At 49.8% G+C, this 19124-nt stretch overlaps 2 protein-coding genes across 2 annotated transcripts; both read left to right on the top strand.

Annotated features, from left to right (window-relative positions):
* Window positions 1-389: 389 nt before the first annotated feature.
* Window positions 390-4732, top strand: AQP2 (aquaporin 2). Its single transcript, XM_042837112.1, has 4 exons — window positions 390-755; window positions 2696-2860; window positions 3661-3741; window positions 4517-4732. Exons 1-4 carry the CDS (start codon window positions 390-392, stop codon window positions 4730-4732), a joined length of 828 nt encoding a protein of 275 aa, XP_042693046.1.
* Window positions 4733-13076: 8344 nt separating this feature from the next.
* On the top strand, window positions 13077-16871 carry AQP5 (aquaporin 5). Its single transcript, XM_042837110.1, has 4 exons — window positions 13077-13667; window positions 14868-15032; window positions 15416-15499; window positions 16036-16871. The coding sequence occupies exons 1-4, from the start codon at window positions 13305-13307 to the stop codon at window positions 16219-16221; spliced, it is 798 nt and encodes a 265-aa protein (XP_042693044.1). The 5' UTR covers window positions 13077-13304; the 3' UTR covers window positions 16222-16871.
* Window positions 16872-19124: the final 2253 nt, after the last annotated feature.

The following is a 19124-nucleotide window of genomic DNA, read 5'->3' as shown; positions in this document are numbered from 1 at the left end:
CTCATTCACTTTCTCTTCTCCCCATGCTGCAGGTGATAGGGAGACAGAGCAAGGAGCACTTCCAAAGGCTTGTTAAGAAAGCACTGGGAAGAGGAAACAGCATTTCCTGGCATTGCTCAAGGCTGATTTATGTCCTCCCAAGGATGGTGAGCACTGCATTCCCCAGCTTTAATAGCAGGGGCAGGCTCTGAAGTTCCCTCATCTGGAACACAAATGAAGGAAAGCATCGGGTTTCCCAGGACCACAACCCCACCTCCTTCAGTGGGCAATCCTCCTGCATCCCATACCCTTATATATAGGGCTTGTACCCCCATCATCATCTCTGGACCCAGCAGTGCTACAACGATTGTCTGAAGTCCCTGCAGGCAGGGCCAGTCTTTGCAGCCTCCATGATGTGGGAGCTCCGCTCTGTAGCCTTCACCCGGGCCGTCCTGGCAGAGTTTCTGGCGACCTTGGTCTTCATCCTCTTCGGCCTGGGCTCTGCTCTGAACTGGCCCTCAGCTTCCGCCCCGAGCATCCTTCAAACTGCATTGGCTTTTGGCTTGGCCATCGGCACGTTGGTCCAAGCCTTGGGGCACGTCAGCGGAGCCCACATCAACCCGGCGGTGACGGTGGCTTGCCTTGTCGGCTCCCACGTCTCCTTCCTGCGTGCAGTCTTCTACGTGGTGGCCCAGCTCCTGGGGGCCGTGGCAGGGGCTGCCATCCTGCATGAGATCACCCCAGTCGACTCGCGGAAAGGCTTGGCCATCAACAAGGTGAGGCTGCAGCCCATGGCAGGTGAGAGAAGGAGCTGAGAGGTTTGGGGTGAAGCTTGGGGAAGGCTGAGGGCTTTGGGATCAGCAAGGACCTTTATTAAACATTGGATTGGCAGAGTGAGATATAGCATGGATTCTACCAGCAGCAGGGATGAAGACAGGGCTCCAGACCGGCTCCTCTGCTTTTAGGGACTGAAAACAGAGGTGATCCAGCTGGCTGGAGAGACACCTAGGTAGGAGACAAACCCTCATCTCAGCCTTATCTCAGGCTTTATTGAGGAAGATCTTGATTCTGTGGAGATACAGGTTAGGGAAGGACATGGGTTGGGTTAGGTTGGAAGTGGATGATTCTTAATTTCCCCTCCAACCTCAGCCATTCTATGATTCTGTGACAGAATTCTATGATTCTCTCAGCTCCTCTTGCCCCAGTCCCATTCCTCTACCACTCTTGGTGTGGGCAGGGGAAGCCTTTTCTCCCCTCTCCGTTACATTGTGCCACCACCTATAGAGCATAGCTGTGCTATGAGATTCCATGGCACTGGGGATGATGAGCCTGGATTTTTTTGTCTAAGCTCCAGCTTCTCATCAGATAGCAATGTTCATTTTGCCACATCCCACTGTGGAGGGATGGCCGTCCCAGTTCCACCTGGGACAGAACATAAAAGTGCTCCAGCAATGCCACCAGGCAAACACACAGCATTCTGCAACCCACAGCACAAGGATCTCCCTTTACAGATGTGAGGAGAATAAAGAAGATGAGGGAACACCAGGAACCACAAAAACTCCCCAGTAACATCCCAAATCCCCTTTTCACACCATGCACATTGTACACAGGGACTGAAGGAGAAAGTCAGTGCTCACTGTAACTCCCTTCTCCATGGGTAGCAGCAGCTGTGCTTCTGCAGAGGTGTCCATGCCAGCAGCATCATCATCCAGAACTGGTGAGGAGGAGGAAGGCAGTGTGTTTCAGGAGGAAACGGGGAAATCCTTTCTCTTGCAGAAGTCAGCTGGCACTGCCAGACCCAGCTTCACTGCCAAAGAGATTGAAAGGGTTGAAAAGGAACTGAGGATTAGACTGAACAAGACTATTTATATCGATAGTAGCTGAGGTTTAATAAGCCCAACAAAGCAGTATGAGTTCTAAGAGACTTTCAAAATACTGTTTTAAAACACAAAGCACCTGAAAGAAGAAATTTTGATTTTCTTTTCCCCTGTGGGCTGTTCATCATGCAGCTGCTTGCACAGATCATCCTTCAAAAATTAGGGGAATATCAGAGAGAGAAGAGCGAGATCCCACTCTGTGTTTGGGCAGGAGGATGATTGCTGCTGTGCTGTGTCACTGAGCAAAGCGTTCTTGGGATCAGCATTTGGGGGGACACCCAAAGCAGGGGTGACATGGGGCAAGAACAGGCGGAGATGTGGCAGGATGGGCTGAGGGAAGAGATAGCTGCTGCCAGATCCACCCAGATCCAAATTAAAAACCTTCAAGGATTTGCAAAGTGCCAGAAACCAGAGTTGGAGGAGAGGGTGTGCAACAGGCACACCTTCAGACCAAGTCAGAGTATTTTTGTAGTCAAAGAGTGGGAAGCGAGATGGGATTATTGTCTTTTTCTGTGCCAAAATATCTCTTTTTTAAAAAAAGCAATTCGTATATTTTTTTTTTCCAAAAGGCATTTTGCATTTCAAACATGAGGCAAAGAGAGAAAAAAATCCTCTGGGGGAGAGAGTGGAAAAAACAATGCCCAAATGAGTGACACAAAAGCGTTTCCTTCCATGTCCATCAAACGTTGCCCACTGAGGCACTTTCCATTTTTCCTGGGAAAATTCTCCCCCTCCTCCAAAAATCTCACCCGTTTCCTCTGCCTTTCTGGGTTTCCTCTCTAAATCTCCAGCCCAGGCACTGAATTTGCCCATTCCTGAAATGTCTTCTCCCCTTCCAGCTGCACAATGAGACGACGACGGGGCAGGCAGTCACTGTTGAGCTCTTCCTCACCTTCCAGCTCGTCCTCTGCATCTTTGCTTCCACTGATGAACGCCGGGAGGACAATATCGGGTCTCCTGCACTGTCCATTGGCTTTTCTGTTGCTGTTGGCCATCTCCTTGGAGTGAGTAGAACGGGTGAAAGAGCAGTGCTTGGTGGAGTGTCTCTGTGTTTCTGCCAAGAGGTCTGTAACTCGTGGGTGATTTGTGACTGATGCAGTCAGTACTCATGGTTTTGAAGCGGGTACAGCAGGAAAATTCCACCAAAGCCACAGTACAACCATAGCCTGAGCTGAGCTGTTATTGGTCACCAAAAAATCCATAACCTGCTGTATCTGCTGCTCCTCAAGTTCCATTGAGAGCTCCCACAGATCCATGGGGTCTTCTATCTTGGAGCGAACGTGTTAGCAACTGTGACTCTCAAGACCGTGACAAACTGTGAATTATGTAGGATGGATAGCCAGGGAAATCCCTCACAGCTAACTTTTGCAGGGAAAAAAACACATTATCCTCCAACACTCCCAGCCTCTCAGGATTAGAACAGCAATGTTTGCATCACATCTTCCATCCTTAATGATATGCAAGCCTGTGTGGCTTGCTGTGGAATTACTTTCCTTCAATCCTCTGTGGCAAGGAGTAGCAATGTGCTCCAGGAACAGGCACGGCAGAAACGTGTTCCCATTGCAGTATACGTCACCCAACTTGCACCATGCAGACACATCAGCTTGCACCAGAGATGCACAAATGGGACTCATGTGTGTTGACTCAAGTGCTGGAAGCTGGTAGCATTTCTTTTCCTGTAATGGGGTACACTGGGATATGAAACACTGGCTTGGAGGATGAATCATGCTAATAACACACCGGGATATATTAAAATGTGGTAAAAGGGTTTAATGCTAGCACTCAGTGTGGTGTTTCTCTGCAGATCCGTTACACTGGTTGCTCCATGAACCCAGCCAGATCCTTTGCCCCAGCTGTAATTGTTGGAGACTTTAGTGACCATTGGGTAAGAATTGTGCTCTTGGTGTTGGGTCAGTGGGATGGGCCCACCAGGTTATCAGCATGCTTAGAAAAACAAAAAGCCAACCAGGTCCAGCATCTCAGCACCAGCTCCTGTTTAGAGGAGAGATGTAGAGATTTGCAGAAAGAGGTGGGGCTGCCGGGTGCTTAATTAGCTTATCTGAGCAAGGTGAGTTGCAACAGAAAAAGGGGTGTGTTTTGTTGGCCATGACTTAACAAAAGAGATAAAACCAATGGAGAATGAACCTCTTCTCACCATCCTGGAGACCTTTCCTGGTTCCAGTTGGATCCAGGCATGTATTTTCCATCAGCTCTTTTAGGGACACTTCCAGGCATTGCTAGCTCAGCATTGAAGCTGTGGCCATGCTTAGAGGTGTCCAAGCTGGGAGCCTCTTCCTCTCCATAGGATTGTGTAAATGGGTAGGATGACGTCTTCAAAGCAACCCAAACCATTGTCCTGCTCACAACAGTGCTGTCATAAGTGGAGATCTTACAGCATTCACTCTCAGAGGAGGAAGAGACAGAAGAAGGTGGGCATGTACATTCAGGCATAAAAACAAGGGAACAGACAAGAGATAGCCAAGTCAAAGAGAGGGCCAGAGCAGATCTGTCTTCTGTATTTGGTCTTAACAGCAAAACAGGATGAACAGGTCCATAAGATGCCTGTAATGCTCTCAGAGACCCAGAGACCCTCTCCTCTTCATCCTCCAAGCACGGGCAGGCTTCTGCTTACCACATTCTTCTCTTTCCTTTTTCCATAGGTCTTCTGGGTGGGCCCCCTGGTTGGGGCAGTGGCTGCATCCATCATCTACAATTACATTCTCTTCCCACAATCCAAAACCTTCTCAGAGCGGCTTGCCATCTTCAAAGGCATGGAGCCAGAGGAAGACTGGGCAGAGCGTGAGGCACGGCGGCGGCAGTCAGTGGAGCTGCACTCCCCACAGACCCTGCCGAGGGGGAGGTCTGAGAAGGTATAGCCGAGCCAACCCAGGGATAGGAGAGGAGCTGAGGGAACCCCGATGTTCCAAACAGTGCTTCACCTCTCTCCTCTCTCTGTTTTTATTTTGCTGGGGTCTCATGTTGCCTCATCATGGGGAGATGCGCTGTGATGGCCCAACTTTGCCATCCAGCTCTATGTCTGCAGGTTTTCTAACTTTAGAGGAAAGCACCGTTAAAGCAAAGCCACCAGTGCAGCAGCAGGGATGAGCACATGCTGGAGTCCCACCTTCAAGTCCCCCTCGCAGGAGGCAGTGCGCAGTGGAGCTCGTTGCCCTTCTCGAGGCGCTGCAGAGAGGTGTTATTACAGGTGTTTGCTGGGTGTGGAGGTTGCCACCCGATGCCTCATTGCTTTTGAACTCTGCTCACCCTTCTCCCACTTCTTCTCACTGCCCAGCTGTTTGGACACACTGAGAGCATTGCTCCTTGCCACACAGATCTCACAACCTGCAAGTTTTGCTGCTGCAAGGAACCCAAGCACATTTATGACCCACAGTGGAATGCAGATGCTCTTTGCTTTTGCAGACTGGAAGAGTGTCCTCGCGTTCCCTCTCACCCCACTGGGGAGCTCTTGCAACTGCTCCCTCCTGTGATGATGGGAAACCTTCTAATTTTCAGCCCCAGATAATCCACAGCTTGGCTGTTCCTAGACCACTACTGTCCCTCAGCTTCAATGCTTCTTCTTTCTGCCCAGATTTTGCTTTTTTTCCTCCATTCCTATCCCACCCTTATTCGAATGAGTAATACAAAGCATTTCAGATATGAGCTTCTCTGACTCTTGCTTTCACAGATGCACCACACCAATGGCTCTTGACCATCCCATCCTTTCATCAGAACCTGGTTACAGCTACTAGAATAGTCAAAGAATTTGGGTTTGTCTTTGGGACATGCCTTAGCTCTTTTAAGCATTAAATTTAATCTCGTTTCTATTACTCAGCCTCAAAGTTATGCATTTCCCGCATGACATCCTCATGCCTCTTTCTGTTGACGACGTCTCCCTTGCATTGCACCGTCACAGAACATCACCACCTCATTTGGGATTTTTTCTGCTAAGGTTGCTAATGGAAGTATTCAACAAGATGGGCTCCAACTCCAAACCCTAGAGAAAGTTACTGATTGTTTTCCTTCTCCCACTCTTTTGACTGGAACCACCATCAGATGATGCTCTTCCTCTGTCCGCTGTTCTCTACCTGTACCCATCTCCTCCTCCTCTTGTCCCAGTGGTTCTAGTCCTCCACCTTGGTTGTTCAGCGACAAAGGAGCACTTGAATACTATTTCAAAAATAGTTTGTTTGTTTTTTTTAAATAAAATCTGTATCTGTTCTTAGTCTGAGCAGTGGGAAATGAAATCGTAGAATCATAGAACCCTCAGAGTTTTAAGGGGCCACTAAAGGCCATCCAATCCAACCCCCTGGCAGTGAACGGGGATACCTTCAACTACATCAGGTTGCCCAGGCCCTGGGCACTCATCACTGATCTCCATTCAGACATTGGCCACCACTCTCAAGATTCGATCCTACAGCCAGTTCATCCATCAAACTGCCTGCCCATCAAACCCATCTCTTTTCAATTTGGAGAGAAGGATGTTGTGGAGTACGGTGTCAAAGACCTCACCAAAGTCCAGATAGATGACATCAGTGTCTCTTCCCTTGTCCATTGATGCAGTGACACCATCATAAAAGGCCACTAAGCTGAAGCCATGCTAGCTCTCTTGTATCACCTCCCTGTCTTCCATGTTCCTTAGCCACATTCCAGGAGAATTTGCTCCAATATGCAGGTTTTTGCTTCACGAAGCTCCTGGACTTCTCCTTTCTGGTTGAGGTACCTGTAGAAGCCTTTCTTATTCTTGGCATCCCTTGGTTCAGTTCAAGCTGGACCTTGGCCTTTCTGACCCCATCCCTACACAGCCTGGCAGCTTCCTTATGCTCTTCCCACGATATCTGTCCCTATTTCTACCAACTGTGCATTTCTTCTTGCTCTCCAGTTTGACCAGCAGGTCCCAGTTCAGCCACTGCCAGGTTTCCATTCAATCACATTTCCATTCAAACAGAGTGTAAAGTCACGTAAAAATCACCAATTATTCATGTTTAAAATTAGTTCATATTTCTGCTGCTGTTTGAAGGAAAAACATTCTATGTGTTCCAGGGAAACCCAAACACATTTACCCAGAATTTATCCTACCAATGAGCTTCTACAGACAGCACCATACAGCTGATTCATGATTTTTTTTTTCTTCAATGTTGAAGTTAATTACATGCCCTCAGATCCAACCATTTAATTTATTAGGTACCATGACAATGTTTAAGACACATAAACTGTGAAGAGCCCTACAAATGAGTTTTAGTGTCTAATAACTCACTGTCCTCTTTCAAATAAAGTGCTTTAAATTTACTTCTACCAATGAATTTATACATGTGTCATTATTCGGTTCACATTTCTGGTCATATAATATCTATGTGGTCATACATGTATTATGCAGCCCAGCTTCAAGCCAACAGCCTATTGATCTGCAAAAATAACAGTGAAAACACAGCCCCCATCTTCCAACTACTGACCCACCAAATAAGGACCATTCCTCCTTGAGCACCTAGCTCTGCTCCCATTCCTGCCCTGGCTGGATTCAGCTCTTGGCATGCAGTGTTAACATGAAGCAATCTCACTGAACCAGATTTTCAGATGGCTAAAACAGCCTGAGTCCTCTCGAGACAATCAGGCACGCAGATTTTCCCTCTCCATGCAGCTATCATTGTCTTCAATGACACTTCCAAAACTTGCACTGTCAGGAAACCAAGCCAGTCATTCCAGACTTACACCAGTGCTGTTCAAATTAGAGATCTCAGCCACCCAGAGATCACAGCTGCCACAGACCAACCAAAACCCTCCCTAAGCTGATAACGCTTTTTGTATTAGACCTCAAGAGGAATGCTTTGGCCCAGGATTCAAAACAACCTGTGCATTCCCACCCATGAATTCATGACTCCCCATGATGAATATCTGCAATGTTCATTGCACCATAAATTAACCTTTATTAGTGTAATCACGGACTTGTGATAAATAATATGACCATGAAATCCAAACATAAATCACTGTACAAAGTGCCTCAGATCTCATTGCTTCCTATGCCCTGCCATCACTTGTGACCACAGGCCTTTTCTCCCTCTCCTGTTCTGTTGCTCCACCTGTACACTGTCATCTTGACCAGTTTTGGGGCAGACATCCTGCAAAGCCTGTTGGCAGTCCTGGAGCTGCTGTGAGAATTTAAGGGCATTTTGGACTTTCCTCGACCGCTTTCCTTGGTTGCCAGATATTCAGCTCAACCCATTTATTTAAGACATCAGTGAAGTGCCAGAATACAGTAGGTGTTCAGCAGGAAAATGTGATTTCATGTAGATACCAGTTGGACCACCACGTTGCTACCCAGGGGCATGGTGACACTCTGCAACATGATGATTTTAGGATGGGAGGGAATGGCTGAAGTTGTGCTAGATTAGGTGCAGTTTGGATATTAGGAATAATTTATTCTCCAAAGGAGTGGTGATGCATTGGCACAGATTGCCCAGGGATGTGGTGAGGTCACCAACCCTAGAGGTGTTCAGGAGTGATGAGATGTGGCACTTAGGGACATGGCCAGTGGGCATGGTAGGATGGGCTGGGGTTGGACTGAATGGCTTGGGTGGCCTTTTCCAACCATAATGGTTCTATGATTCTACAAAACCTTTGGCCTGAAGAAGTGGCTGGCAATAGTGGGGGTCCATAAGCAAAGTGAAGTCCTCAGCTAATTCCTACAGTTCCAGAGAGGCCTTTCTCCCAAGACTCTGCCAATGAATCTGGGTATGAGACCAGAAGCTCTGCTTCAAATTTCAGCATGGTTTTCCAGGAACGTGAGGAATCTGAAGATAATCAGACATTTATCCAGAGACCACTCAGTGCAAGCCTTCAGCTCCAACAGCACATGATCATGAGTCCCTTTAAGCCCCGATCGGTGTAAATTATCTGTAACTTCTTAGGGTGAGAGGTTTCTCAGTGCCTCTCGTCTGGGCCTCAGAGGCAGAACGGGGTGAAAATAATTGTTTTCTAACCAACATTTTGCTTGGCAAAGTCCCAAGCTCTTGGAGCCAGGATGCAAGGATTTCAGCTTTTAAGAGGTTCCAGACTATGCTTTATTATGTTACCTGCTGCATCCTACTTGCCTTGGAGGCTGGTCTTGTTCTCCAGGTCCCTTCTGCCCTGATGCAGCCCAGACTCCTTGCAACCCTACGAGGAGACTATGTGGGCAAAGATGAGACTTCCATGGCAAATACATTTCAAGAGGAAAACCATCTCACAAATGCAGGTCTGTCTAAATCCCAGTGAGTGGCTACTGGCCTAAGAATGCAAAGTATTTACCTAGATGAGCAGAAATGCAGCCTCCCAATGTCACAGGTGCAGGTGGCTTCACTGGAAAGGGCTAGACCTGAAAATCAGGACACCAGGGTTTCAGGCCCAGCTTTCATCCTGGATGATCTGCAGAGATCTCTTTTCTAATCAGGCTTTGCTTTCCCTACTATACGTGATTATCCCCATGTGTCAATTTAATGATTATTATGATGCAAATTAATTATTAAGGATGCTGGCATTTCCATTGCAGACCAGTACCAAAGTGTTTGCATCCACTTACTTGGATGCTTTAGAGACTGCCAAGTAATTTCTCAGCGAGGAGCAGAGCAATGCTGTTATTAAGCATTAACACTATTCAGCATTTTGGTGGCATCAGCCCAACTTATACACAAGGTCTTGGTTACAAGGTCTGTGACCAGCAAGGGCTGGATGGCAACTTTGCGACCACCTTTGCAAGCCAAAGTGGCACCTGCTGCATGGTTGGATGGCAGCAAGAAAGATGAGGACATCCCAAGAGTAAACCTGGCCTGCAAAGTGCTGTAGCCCATCCCTTCTGCCTGTCCCAAAATCAAGACCCAGAACTGAGTGCAGCTCAACCAACCTGAAAGCTGCCGACGTTGGACACATCCACAGCAAAGGCTCCTACAGCCAATTTTGGGTGTTGGTCGGTGGAGCTCAAGGGCTTTTTGCTCCAAAGCACCAGATCAGGTTGCTGGGGGAAGCCAAAGCCTCCAGGGAAGGAGAAGGTGGAAATGTCACTTGCCTCAGGCCAGCAAAATAATCCCTCAACTTTAAAGCAAGCACGGGCAGATTGTGAGGTAGATTAGAGAAATCCTTGAAAGCCTCATCTGAACCTGCCTGCACAGAGACACCACGGTGCAGTGAGGCTTTGCCCCAACCCCACCACAGAAAGCAGCAGCCTCAGGAATAGAATGAAAAGCAAAAAGTTTGCTTGCTCTGCTTTGAATTCCCCACCTGGGTTTATTTCATACCTTGCTGCAAGCTCCCAGAGCTGAGCCAGCAAGAAACAGCCCTTCTTTAAAAACAAACCAAGGCAAACTTTCTCCTCCAGCCATCTAATCCCAACTAATCACAGATTCCAGCAGAAGGAGTTGGTTGCTGTTGTGGCTTGCTTGTATTCCTGTGCCAGCTGGAAGGTCCTTGGTCAGAGTATGGAGCCAGGTGAGAGGGCCAGCCCAAAAACTGGGCTAGTCTGGATCTCAGCAGCACTTATAGTTCAAACTCAACTCCATGCAAGCTGATAGTATCATAGAATCATAGAATCACCAAGGTTGTAAAAGACCTAAAAGATCATCCAGTCCAACCGTTCACCTATTACCAATAGCTCCCACTAAACCGTGTCCATGATCTGCCGGGCTTTGAGGTCTGACACAGAGCTGAACCCGCCAGAAACTGGGGCTGCTGTGGAAAAGACGAATTAATAGAAGCATGGTACGGGTTCAGAAATGCAACCAGCGACCCAGGGATGACAGGGGCTGGCACACGTATCCAGTAATGACACACACACCTCCGTGGGTGAGGCAGAGCTGCAGTGCCCCGGGCAAGGATGAGGCATGGCTGCCTTCCTCCCTTTCAAGCAATGCAAGCAGTGGGTTCAGGTCCCTGTCTGCCTCCTGCACACTGTCCCCAAGGTGCCACCAAGCCATGTGGCCCTGCAATGATTTGGGATAAGTTGGCTGTGCTTTGTTTGCTTGCAGATGCCAACAAGAAGAGTGGTTGAAACCATTCTCCTCGTGATGGCAAAGCCTCCATGTCTCTTTACCTCCTAAACCACTGGGAGAAGTGAGGTATGCGTGGCCCTGGCACGTGGGAGTCCATCTGTCAGCAGGGCCCTGTGCAACGCCTGCTTGCCCAATTCAATTACATTTGACGCATCCAAGACACTTTCAGCTCGCACAGGTTCTTTGGAGGGCATATAGAAGGGAAGAGGAAGGAAGCCTTCCCAACACCTCATGGCCAGACATCAGAGAAGCCGAGCAGGAACACCCTGACAGAGTAACAAAAATCATAAAACCATGACAACCCTGGAAAGTCTTCAAACAACCATGGGAAAACCCATTTTGCAAGGTCTGTAGTTTGAGAAACATCCTGCATCTCTCTCTGTAAGGTTTTCCCCATCATATTCAGCATTATTTCATTACATCCCCTAGTCTGGTGGGAGGACTTTCTTACTTTTGGAGGTTCTTATCCACAATCTGGGAGGTGAGTTCAAGCTCGGTGCTGCCGGTGTTGAGCTGAAGCCACACTGTCACCCGAAATCACCAGCCTATATCAATACACATGGCAAAACTCGGCCACCACACACAGAGAGCCGTGCTATGAGAAAGGTGGGAGGATGAGAGCAAGGTGCATCCAATCCAGGAGGAACCACAGGAGGATGGAAGGGAAGTGGTGAGCAATTACTCCAACTGGAATCTGGCCAGGGTACCTTGAAAAACCAGCTTGCAAAACTTTCACCAAAACATGCCAACGGACCAGGTGCTTCTAGGATAACAGAGCTGGTTTTTCACCCGACCAGATCCACAGGACTAGTAGAACCGGGAGGAAATGATGAGGAGGAATTGTGCTGTAAGGAGCGCTGGATCTGTGTGCTGAGCTCAGGACTCTGGGCCCAGCTGGAGGAAAAGGTCTCCTTTATTTTTGGCTCTGTAGAAGGGAATCCCTTCTGGCTTTGACCCCAAACGGAACTGGCTACATGCAAGTCTGACTGCACCCAGCAGAAGGCAGCAGTGAATGCAATTTTTCAGCACTTTTTAAATTCAAAGAGGGATTTGAAATGCTTTTTACCAAAAATACACGTGGAGCTTTGACTGCTGTGTGCTGGAGAGTGACTACTTCTGCAGAAGCGCACTGCAGCCTTGGATATTCCCTGCATGGAGAGATCGGTTTGCCTGAGGAAAGCAATATGCAACCAATCAGCTGTGCTGAAGAACAGCAAGGTGAGCAGAGGGGAGCCCTCAAACCCATTTGAAACAAACGTAAATCCTGGCACACAACTGCAAACAAATCAAGAAGTCATTGTGAAGCGTCACCAGAGCCATTTTCTGCCTCCAAACCTCAGCCCCCAGCAGCTCCCTGCCAGCCAAGGACTTCCAGCCAGACGGATTTGGAATGGAGACCAATGCCGTGTGAACATGAGAAGAGACATGTAAATGTGGCTTGTGTCCATGCAATGCCTGTGGCTTTGTGCTGGCATTCCCATGAGTAAAATAATTGACTTTGTTGAGCAAGAGCTTGGAAAGCAAAAAGAAAAAAAAAGACCTGAGATGACGGGGTAGGATTCACCCTCCCTGGTATTGGCACGGAGCACCACCGACTGCCAACACTGGTGAAACCCACACCCGATGCTTATCGGTCTCTGGAAGGAGCAGCAGAGTAGAAAGGCAGCAAAGGGGCTCAGAGACTGAAATCAGCCTTTCTGTTCTTGGGCCATACCATCCCCTCCAGCCCCCGTGTGGGCACTCCGGGGAAGCTCCAGTTTGACTGTGTTCCCCAAGCTCTGCCCTTGGGGTGATCACAAAACACTTGCTTTCTGACTCTGAGCTATCTTGACAGCCCGGGAGCAGCTCCAGGTGCTTAACTTTGCTTAACATTTCGTTTCTTATCTAAATCCAATGCACTTGGCCAAGCGTGGGAGCACAGCCCTGGGACAGCTCCTCCAGCCCAACAACAGCAATGGGAGTTTTCAAGCAAAGCTGCAGTGTTCTTTGTGCCACGAGCACATAGAGGAAGGGAATAACAGCTACACCTCAGCTAACAAAACACTCGGCACCTGACAAGAGGTAGTAAAAGGGAAAAGCAGAGGAGGGAGCGCAGCATCGTTATGCAACCATGTTATCTAACGACCACGGAGACACCCTATAGGGGCTCTTTGTTTGCAGAGGGAAGAAGAAAGAAATACCACCAATATCTGAGTCATTGGTTCACCAAGAGGCTCCGAAGTTATTTTCAGATGGAAACTTTTCCAGTTTCACATGATAATTTGGGAGGACTGGCTAACTCCTCGGCTCCACCCACCGCCTTGTAACACAGCTCCCTGCTGCTGTTGCATATATAGATAGGTATGGCCCTACAACTCGGTGCAGACAGAAGAGCCTGGAGACAGAGGAAACCTAAACTTTCTTCCTTCCCAGCTGCCCTCCACCCACTCCCACCATGAAGAGGGAAATATTAACTTTGGCCTTCGCTCGAGCCGTCTTCGTCGAGTTCATCTCCACTCTCATCTTCGTCTTCATCGGCCTCGGCTCGGCACTGAAGTGGCCATCCGCACTCCCCAGCATCCTGCAGATCTCGCTGGCCTTTGGCCTGGCCATTGGCACACTGGTGCAGGCGTTTGGCCACATCAGTGGTGCCCACATCAACCCCGCTGTGACCATCGCCTTCTTCGTTGGGAATCAGATCTCCTTCCTCCGGACACTCTTCTATGTGATTGCTCAGCTGGTCGGGGCCATCGCCGGGGCTGGCATCCTCTACGGTGTGACACCAGCCAATACCCGTGGCAACCTGGCCATCAATTCGGTAAGTCTCCGACCTGGAGATGATCCACCTGAATGCTCACCTTCTGTGGAATCTTTGCTTCTCTGGCACCGGTGCCGACCTGGAGAGCCAAATCCTTGAGGATGGTTGGTCTTGGCGTGCTGTCCCGTACGCAGAGGGGATGGGAATGAGATTGGAGTAAATGCCGAGGTAGCCAGAGAGCACTGACAGGTTTATTGTGTTGTGTGATGGATGGTGTGGTTTTTTTCTCCCTTAATGAGCGCTTCCTTTATCCTAAGGGCCCCAGTGAGTCACCAGCACCATTGAGCTGTTCTTGAGCGCAGCTTCTCCACCTGGAGATTAGTGTCAGGAAAGGAGCTGCGCCAGGAGACAGAGGGGGGCAGGGAGCAGAGCCCAGCCAAACCAGTGCAGGCAGTGGGAGCTCAGCAGGACCACGGGGAGCTGGGAATGGGAGTGAATGGAGGGGGTCTGTGGAGAAGAGCTGGAGCATGTGCAATGAGGAGCAATGCATGGGAGGGCACAGAGGGGCTGTGAGGGGCAGGGACTTCTCCTGGCAGAGGAGGGGATGTGGTGAGACCCTGAGACCCTGCAAGAGCAGCAAAGGAAGACAGTGTGTCCCAAACCCTGGGGGCAGTGCTGGGAAACAGCTGAAATTGGAGCAGTGGGATTACTGCTCTGCCTGATCCTGGTCTGGACCCCTCAGAGTAGTACAGACACTGTGCAGAAGATTGGATCACTGGAATGAGGTGCCACAGTGCATCCTGCTGCCATGCAATACATGTCCCAAATCGGTCACCTTGAGGTAAAAGAAAGGAAAAAGAAAAAGGGAGAAAAAAAAAAAAAGCAGAGAAAATAAAACAAGCTCAGGTCACCTGGCTTTTTCCATGCCTGACGAGGTTGAGTCCACCTTGCAGCAAACATCCCTCATGTATTACCCCAGTGACATTCCCTGTTCCTCTGGCAGTGAGAGACCTTCATCTCAGCCCACACTCTTCCTCCTGTGCCCCCCTGCAGTGGCTGCTCCCCCACCTCCTGGGGAGTTCCTCCACAAAGTGGATGGCGAGCAAGATGGGGAGAGAAATGCAGGGAAAAAGTGGATTAAGCATGCAGGTGGGAAAACATCAAGTCCTGAGGGAGCAGACTCAAATCCACCATAAAAGGAGCTGAGAGCCCTCCCAGCCTGGCAGATGGTTAATTATTTTCATTCTCAACGGCTCACAGCTCAACAACAACACAACCCCTGGCCAGGCAGTCGTGGTGGAGATGATTCTCACCTTCCAGTTGGCTGCCTGCATCTTCGCATCCACGGATAATAGGAGGAATGGCAACGTGGGCTCCCCAGCACTGTCTATTGGCCTTTCTGTCGCCGTGGGCCATTTGGTGGGGGTGAGTGTCCAGGGAGGGTGATGGGACTGGCATTTCTCTACAATGGGACTCCCTAAAATAGTCTCGTGCAGACAGCCCTGGAGGGATTTGCATTAAATAGATCTCATGGGCTCTTTCTCCATACCACGGGGATCCCCACATCTCTGCAACAGAGGGCTGTTTCGGAATTGGGCTAGAAGGGTCCTTAAAGATCGTAGAACCATAGGATGGCTGGGTTGAAAGGGTTCTTAAAGATCAAAGAACCATGGGACTATAGAATGGTTGGGTTGGAAGGGATCTTAAATCTCATCTAGTTCCAAGTCTCTACTGCAGGTAGGGTAAAGTCGCTCATATTTGTTAAGTGACACAGCATCCTGACCCCCATCTCCTTTCCTTACCGACAGATCTACTTCACTGGCTGCTCCATGAACCCAGCACGGTCCTTTGGGCCTGCAGTCATCGTGAGGAAGTTCAGCTCCACGCACTGGGTGAGCCTCAGCTGCACTCTGGGGTGGGCAGGGTGAGGATCCTCCGGAGCCAGGCATGAGTGACAAAGGGACTGGGCAGTAATTCCTATGGGAATATGGGACTGGGAGTTTCAAAGCTGATTCTGGAGCTGAAAGAATAAACAGAGGGAGGTTGTTCATCCCAAACACAGAGGGAAGAGAGGAGGTCAAGCCCTGGGACAGAACAGAGATACAAGGATAACCCTTGTTATGGAAAACATCGCATAGGGCATCACATGAGGTCAGCGCAGCACGCAGAAAAGCCCTGCTCAGGCTTTCCATTCACCCAGCAGTGCCTGCAGGCTCACCATCATCCTTCCAGAACACCACATCATTGCTCTCAAGGAGCTTGACATCTTCAGTTGAGGGGACTTCAACACAAGAAGTCCACTGGAAGGGCTATTTGCACCTCTCCTGGGGACAGGAGATGTGGAGTAGTAGTGGATGCTGTGTGATGGCTGCATCTGGTGTGCCAGCCTCCAAGATCCGCTCTCACTCTCTCCCCTATTGCTTTCTAGGTGTTCTGGGTTGGGCCCATCCTTGGGGCTTGCCTGGCTGCTCTGCTGTACTTCTACATCCTCGTCCCCTACTGCATGAACATGTCAGACAGGGTGGCCATCGTCAAGGGCACCTATGAGTCAGAGGAGGAATGGGAAGAACAGAGAGAGGAGAGGAAGAAATCCATGGAGTTGACCCCACCATAGGAGCTAACGGAAAAACAAAGCAGTATTGGAGGAGGAAACTCCACACATGGGCTCATGTGTGCACATGAACACATCCAGCTACAGCAGACTCTTAAGCAAAAGCCTTCTAACTCAAAGGCCATCCGTGACTAAGGAGGAACGGAGCATTGCAGTGTGTGTATATAACCCCTCTACATGAGCATGAGCACTAGTAGCTCTCCCAGCTTTACTGCAGCCAACTGAGCCCAGCAAAGGAGGTTGCCCAGAGCAGCCCTCCGTGGTGATCCCACACCCAACAGCTGCACCCCTTCAAGCCCTTCAAGCTGTGAGATCTGCACAAGTCAGGGATGCCTGAGACCAAGCATTTGGCCCACGCAGGATCTCACCCCGCCTTCGGTGGCCCAGGAGATGGAAGCGCGGTGCAGACACCAGCAGAGAGGAACGACCACTTTGGGCAGGTGGGCACAGCAAGTCCCCCCAGTTCTCTCCCCACCTATGCTGCTCATAGATGCTCTTTCACGCATTAGTTAGTGCTGGTGCATCCTGTTTATTTGTGGCTGCAGAAAGAATGCAATTATTATTATATATACATATATATTTTTTTGATTTTTGTGTGAGTTCTTTGTAATGTCATCTATTATTTATTGTGAATAAAGGAAATTCAAACCAAACCATGGGTGCAAGCACACTCAGATATTAAATTTTAGGAACAAAAATGGACTAAATCAGATGCAAAACATCCCAATGTGTGGCACTTGATCCCAAGCCCTGGGGCACCCAATCCACATTGGCCATAGGGGAAGCAGAGCATCAAGGGCTGCCTTCCCCTGAGGGCATCTCCCAAAGATTGGAGCTGAAACAGAGGTTGCCTGGAGAGGTTACATCTTCAAATCGTGCTAGAAGAAAGCCAGACCTGGGCAGGACCCAGAGGGGGATTTGGCAACGCAGATGTCTTGGACACATGAAGCAGAAAAGCCCATCCCAAGGTCTGGTTTGATCGTATTCTTAGAATCATAGAACTGTTAAGGTTGGAAAAGACCTCTAGATCAACTAACCCAACTATCCACCTACCACCAGTATTGCCCACTAAATCGTGCTCCTTAGTACCACATCTCCACTCTCATCTTGCTGTGGGTAAAGGAGGGCGATGAGCAGGGTATAAAGGCATTGATCCTGAGAGTGGAGGAACAGGCAACAGTGTGGGGTGAGAGCAGACTGTGCACAGTTCTGGGCATCTTGAAGCCCATCTGGAGGAGGGTGCAGCTGGGAGGAGCCCCGAGCAAAGCTCCTTCCCTGCTTTGACTCAGGCATGGCATTCTGCCATTCCAGTTCTCCCACACAGCTCCATGGATGCCCTGAAAAACTGACCTGCACCACTCCCCGGCCCCCTCGCCGCTGCCAAACACACCCCTTCACCCTGACCTTCACCAAGGGCCCTGCTCTTCCAGTTCTGCCACAACCTTCTGCCAAAGCATCTCAGTTCTATCCTGGGCTGCAACACGGCACGCTGCGCTGGCACTGCCCGCTCATTGCATCCACCCTGGGCAGAGCTCGACCACCACAGCCCCTCCATGTGCTGCAGGGATGAGGAGAACGATGCTTGCCTGTGTGCACCCCAATACCATTTGCAGCCTGACTGCAATAAGACAGGTTACCCCCAGCTGTATTTTAGCATGCCAAATTGTGTGCCAGCCAGGTGATGGCACTGCGTGAGCCTGAGTAGCATCACATCCCCATGCTTTGTTTTCCTTTGCCACCCCCACATTCTCTGTAGGAGGGGGAGATGCCAAGCAGGAGGAGAAAAGGAAGGGGAAGAGACTTCAGATCAGTGGCAAGAAGCAAAACCACAGTGACCATGTGAAAGATGAGGCCATGGAAGCACCCAGCGCTCGTGGAAGCAGGCTGGCATCCCCAGAGCTGCAGCACACAGCCTCTGGACCCTGAGGATGTAGGGATCATCCCTGTCCATCACTCCTTGCTTCACTGCTCCAGATCCCATCCACCTTTACGCTGAAAAGAGACACAGCATTGCTCTGGCAGACCACACACCCCTTCCCATGGTGGGGAAGGGCATGAGGGGATTGTACCCACTGAGGAGCTGACCCCACAGCAGCACTGCCATGTGATCCCAACAGGGAGAAGAAGCCCAGCCTGGGTGTGAGCCCTCCATGGGATGAATCAGAGGATTCTGAAGCAGCAGCCCGGTGTCAGCGCTAAAATCACCCAGAGCACAGATGGGAAACACAAGTGGGATGGCCCCACGCAGGGCTGGGGGCAGGTGGAAGGGGGGCACTGGAGGTGGAGACCCTTCCCTAGTTCATAGGAGGGACTGGTCTCTGCTAAGCCAGAGGGAATACAGGACATGGGTGATGCCAGCAGCATCCCCTCGCATGGGAATGCCTCACATCCTTTCCAATGGTCTGTGCTGCATTAAATCTGGGCAGAGGTTGCATTGAATGCATCCAACAGACTCCAGGGTGGGCTCAGGGCTCATTCCCAGTCCCAAACAGAAACCCTGAGATCCCCCCACCTGCTCTCACCCATCCGTGGGTGGAAACAATGCTTTAAACCATATGAAAGATGGATTTTTGTTTGTCCTCCTTCCCCCAGCTCCACCCCCCTCTCCCCCCAGCATTCACAGTTTGTCCCTGCTTTTAATGGGATTATTACACCCAAACACCTTCCAGGGTTTTCTGCACCCCTTTGCAAAAATCTCCATTTCACGGAAAACAACAATTTCAGCAACTTCTTAAGGGCTGGTATAATCCCTGCACGTTTGGAACCAGATTTACCTGTCGTGCCTATTACGGGCTGCGTTACGCAGACGATAACACAACTGTGGCTGTGCCACACTCGTTCCCCAGCTCTGCCAGAAACAGGAATTTCAATGTCGGGAACAATATCCCCACTCTTACATTGACTGC

This window comes from Centrocercus urophasianus, unplaced genomic scaffold (assembly GCF_019232065.1).
Source record: "Centrocercus urophasianus isolate 14NV4802_14NV808 unplaced genomic scaffold, USGS_Curo_1.0 seq_67, whole genome shotgun sequence".
NCBI classification, from domain to species: Eukaryota; Metazoa; Chordata; class Aves; order Galliformes; family Phasianidae; genus Centrocercus; species Centrocercus urophasianus.
The sequence above is the reverse complement of the archived record's forward strand: the minus strand, read 5'-3'. Positions and strand labels throughout refer to the sequence as shown.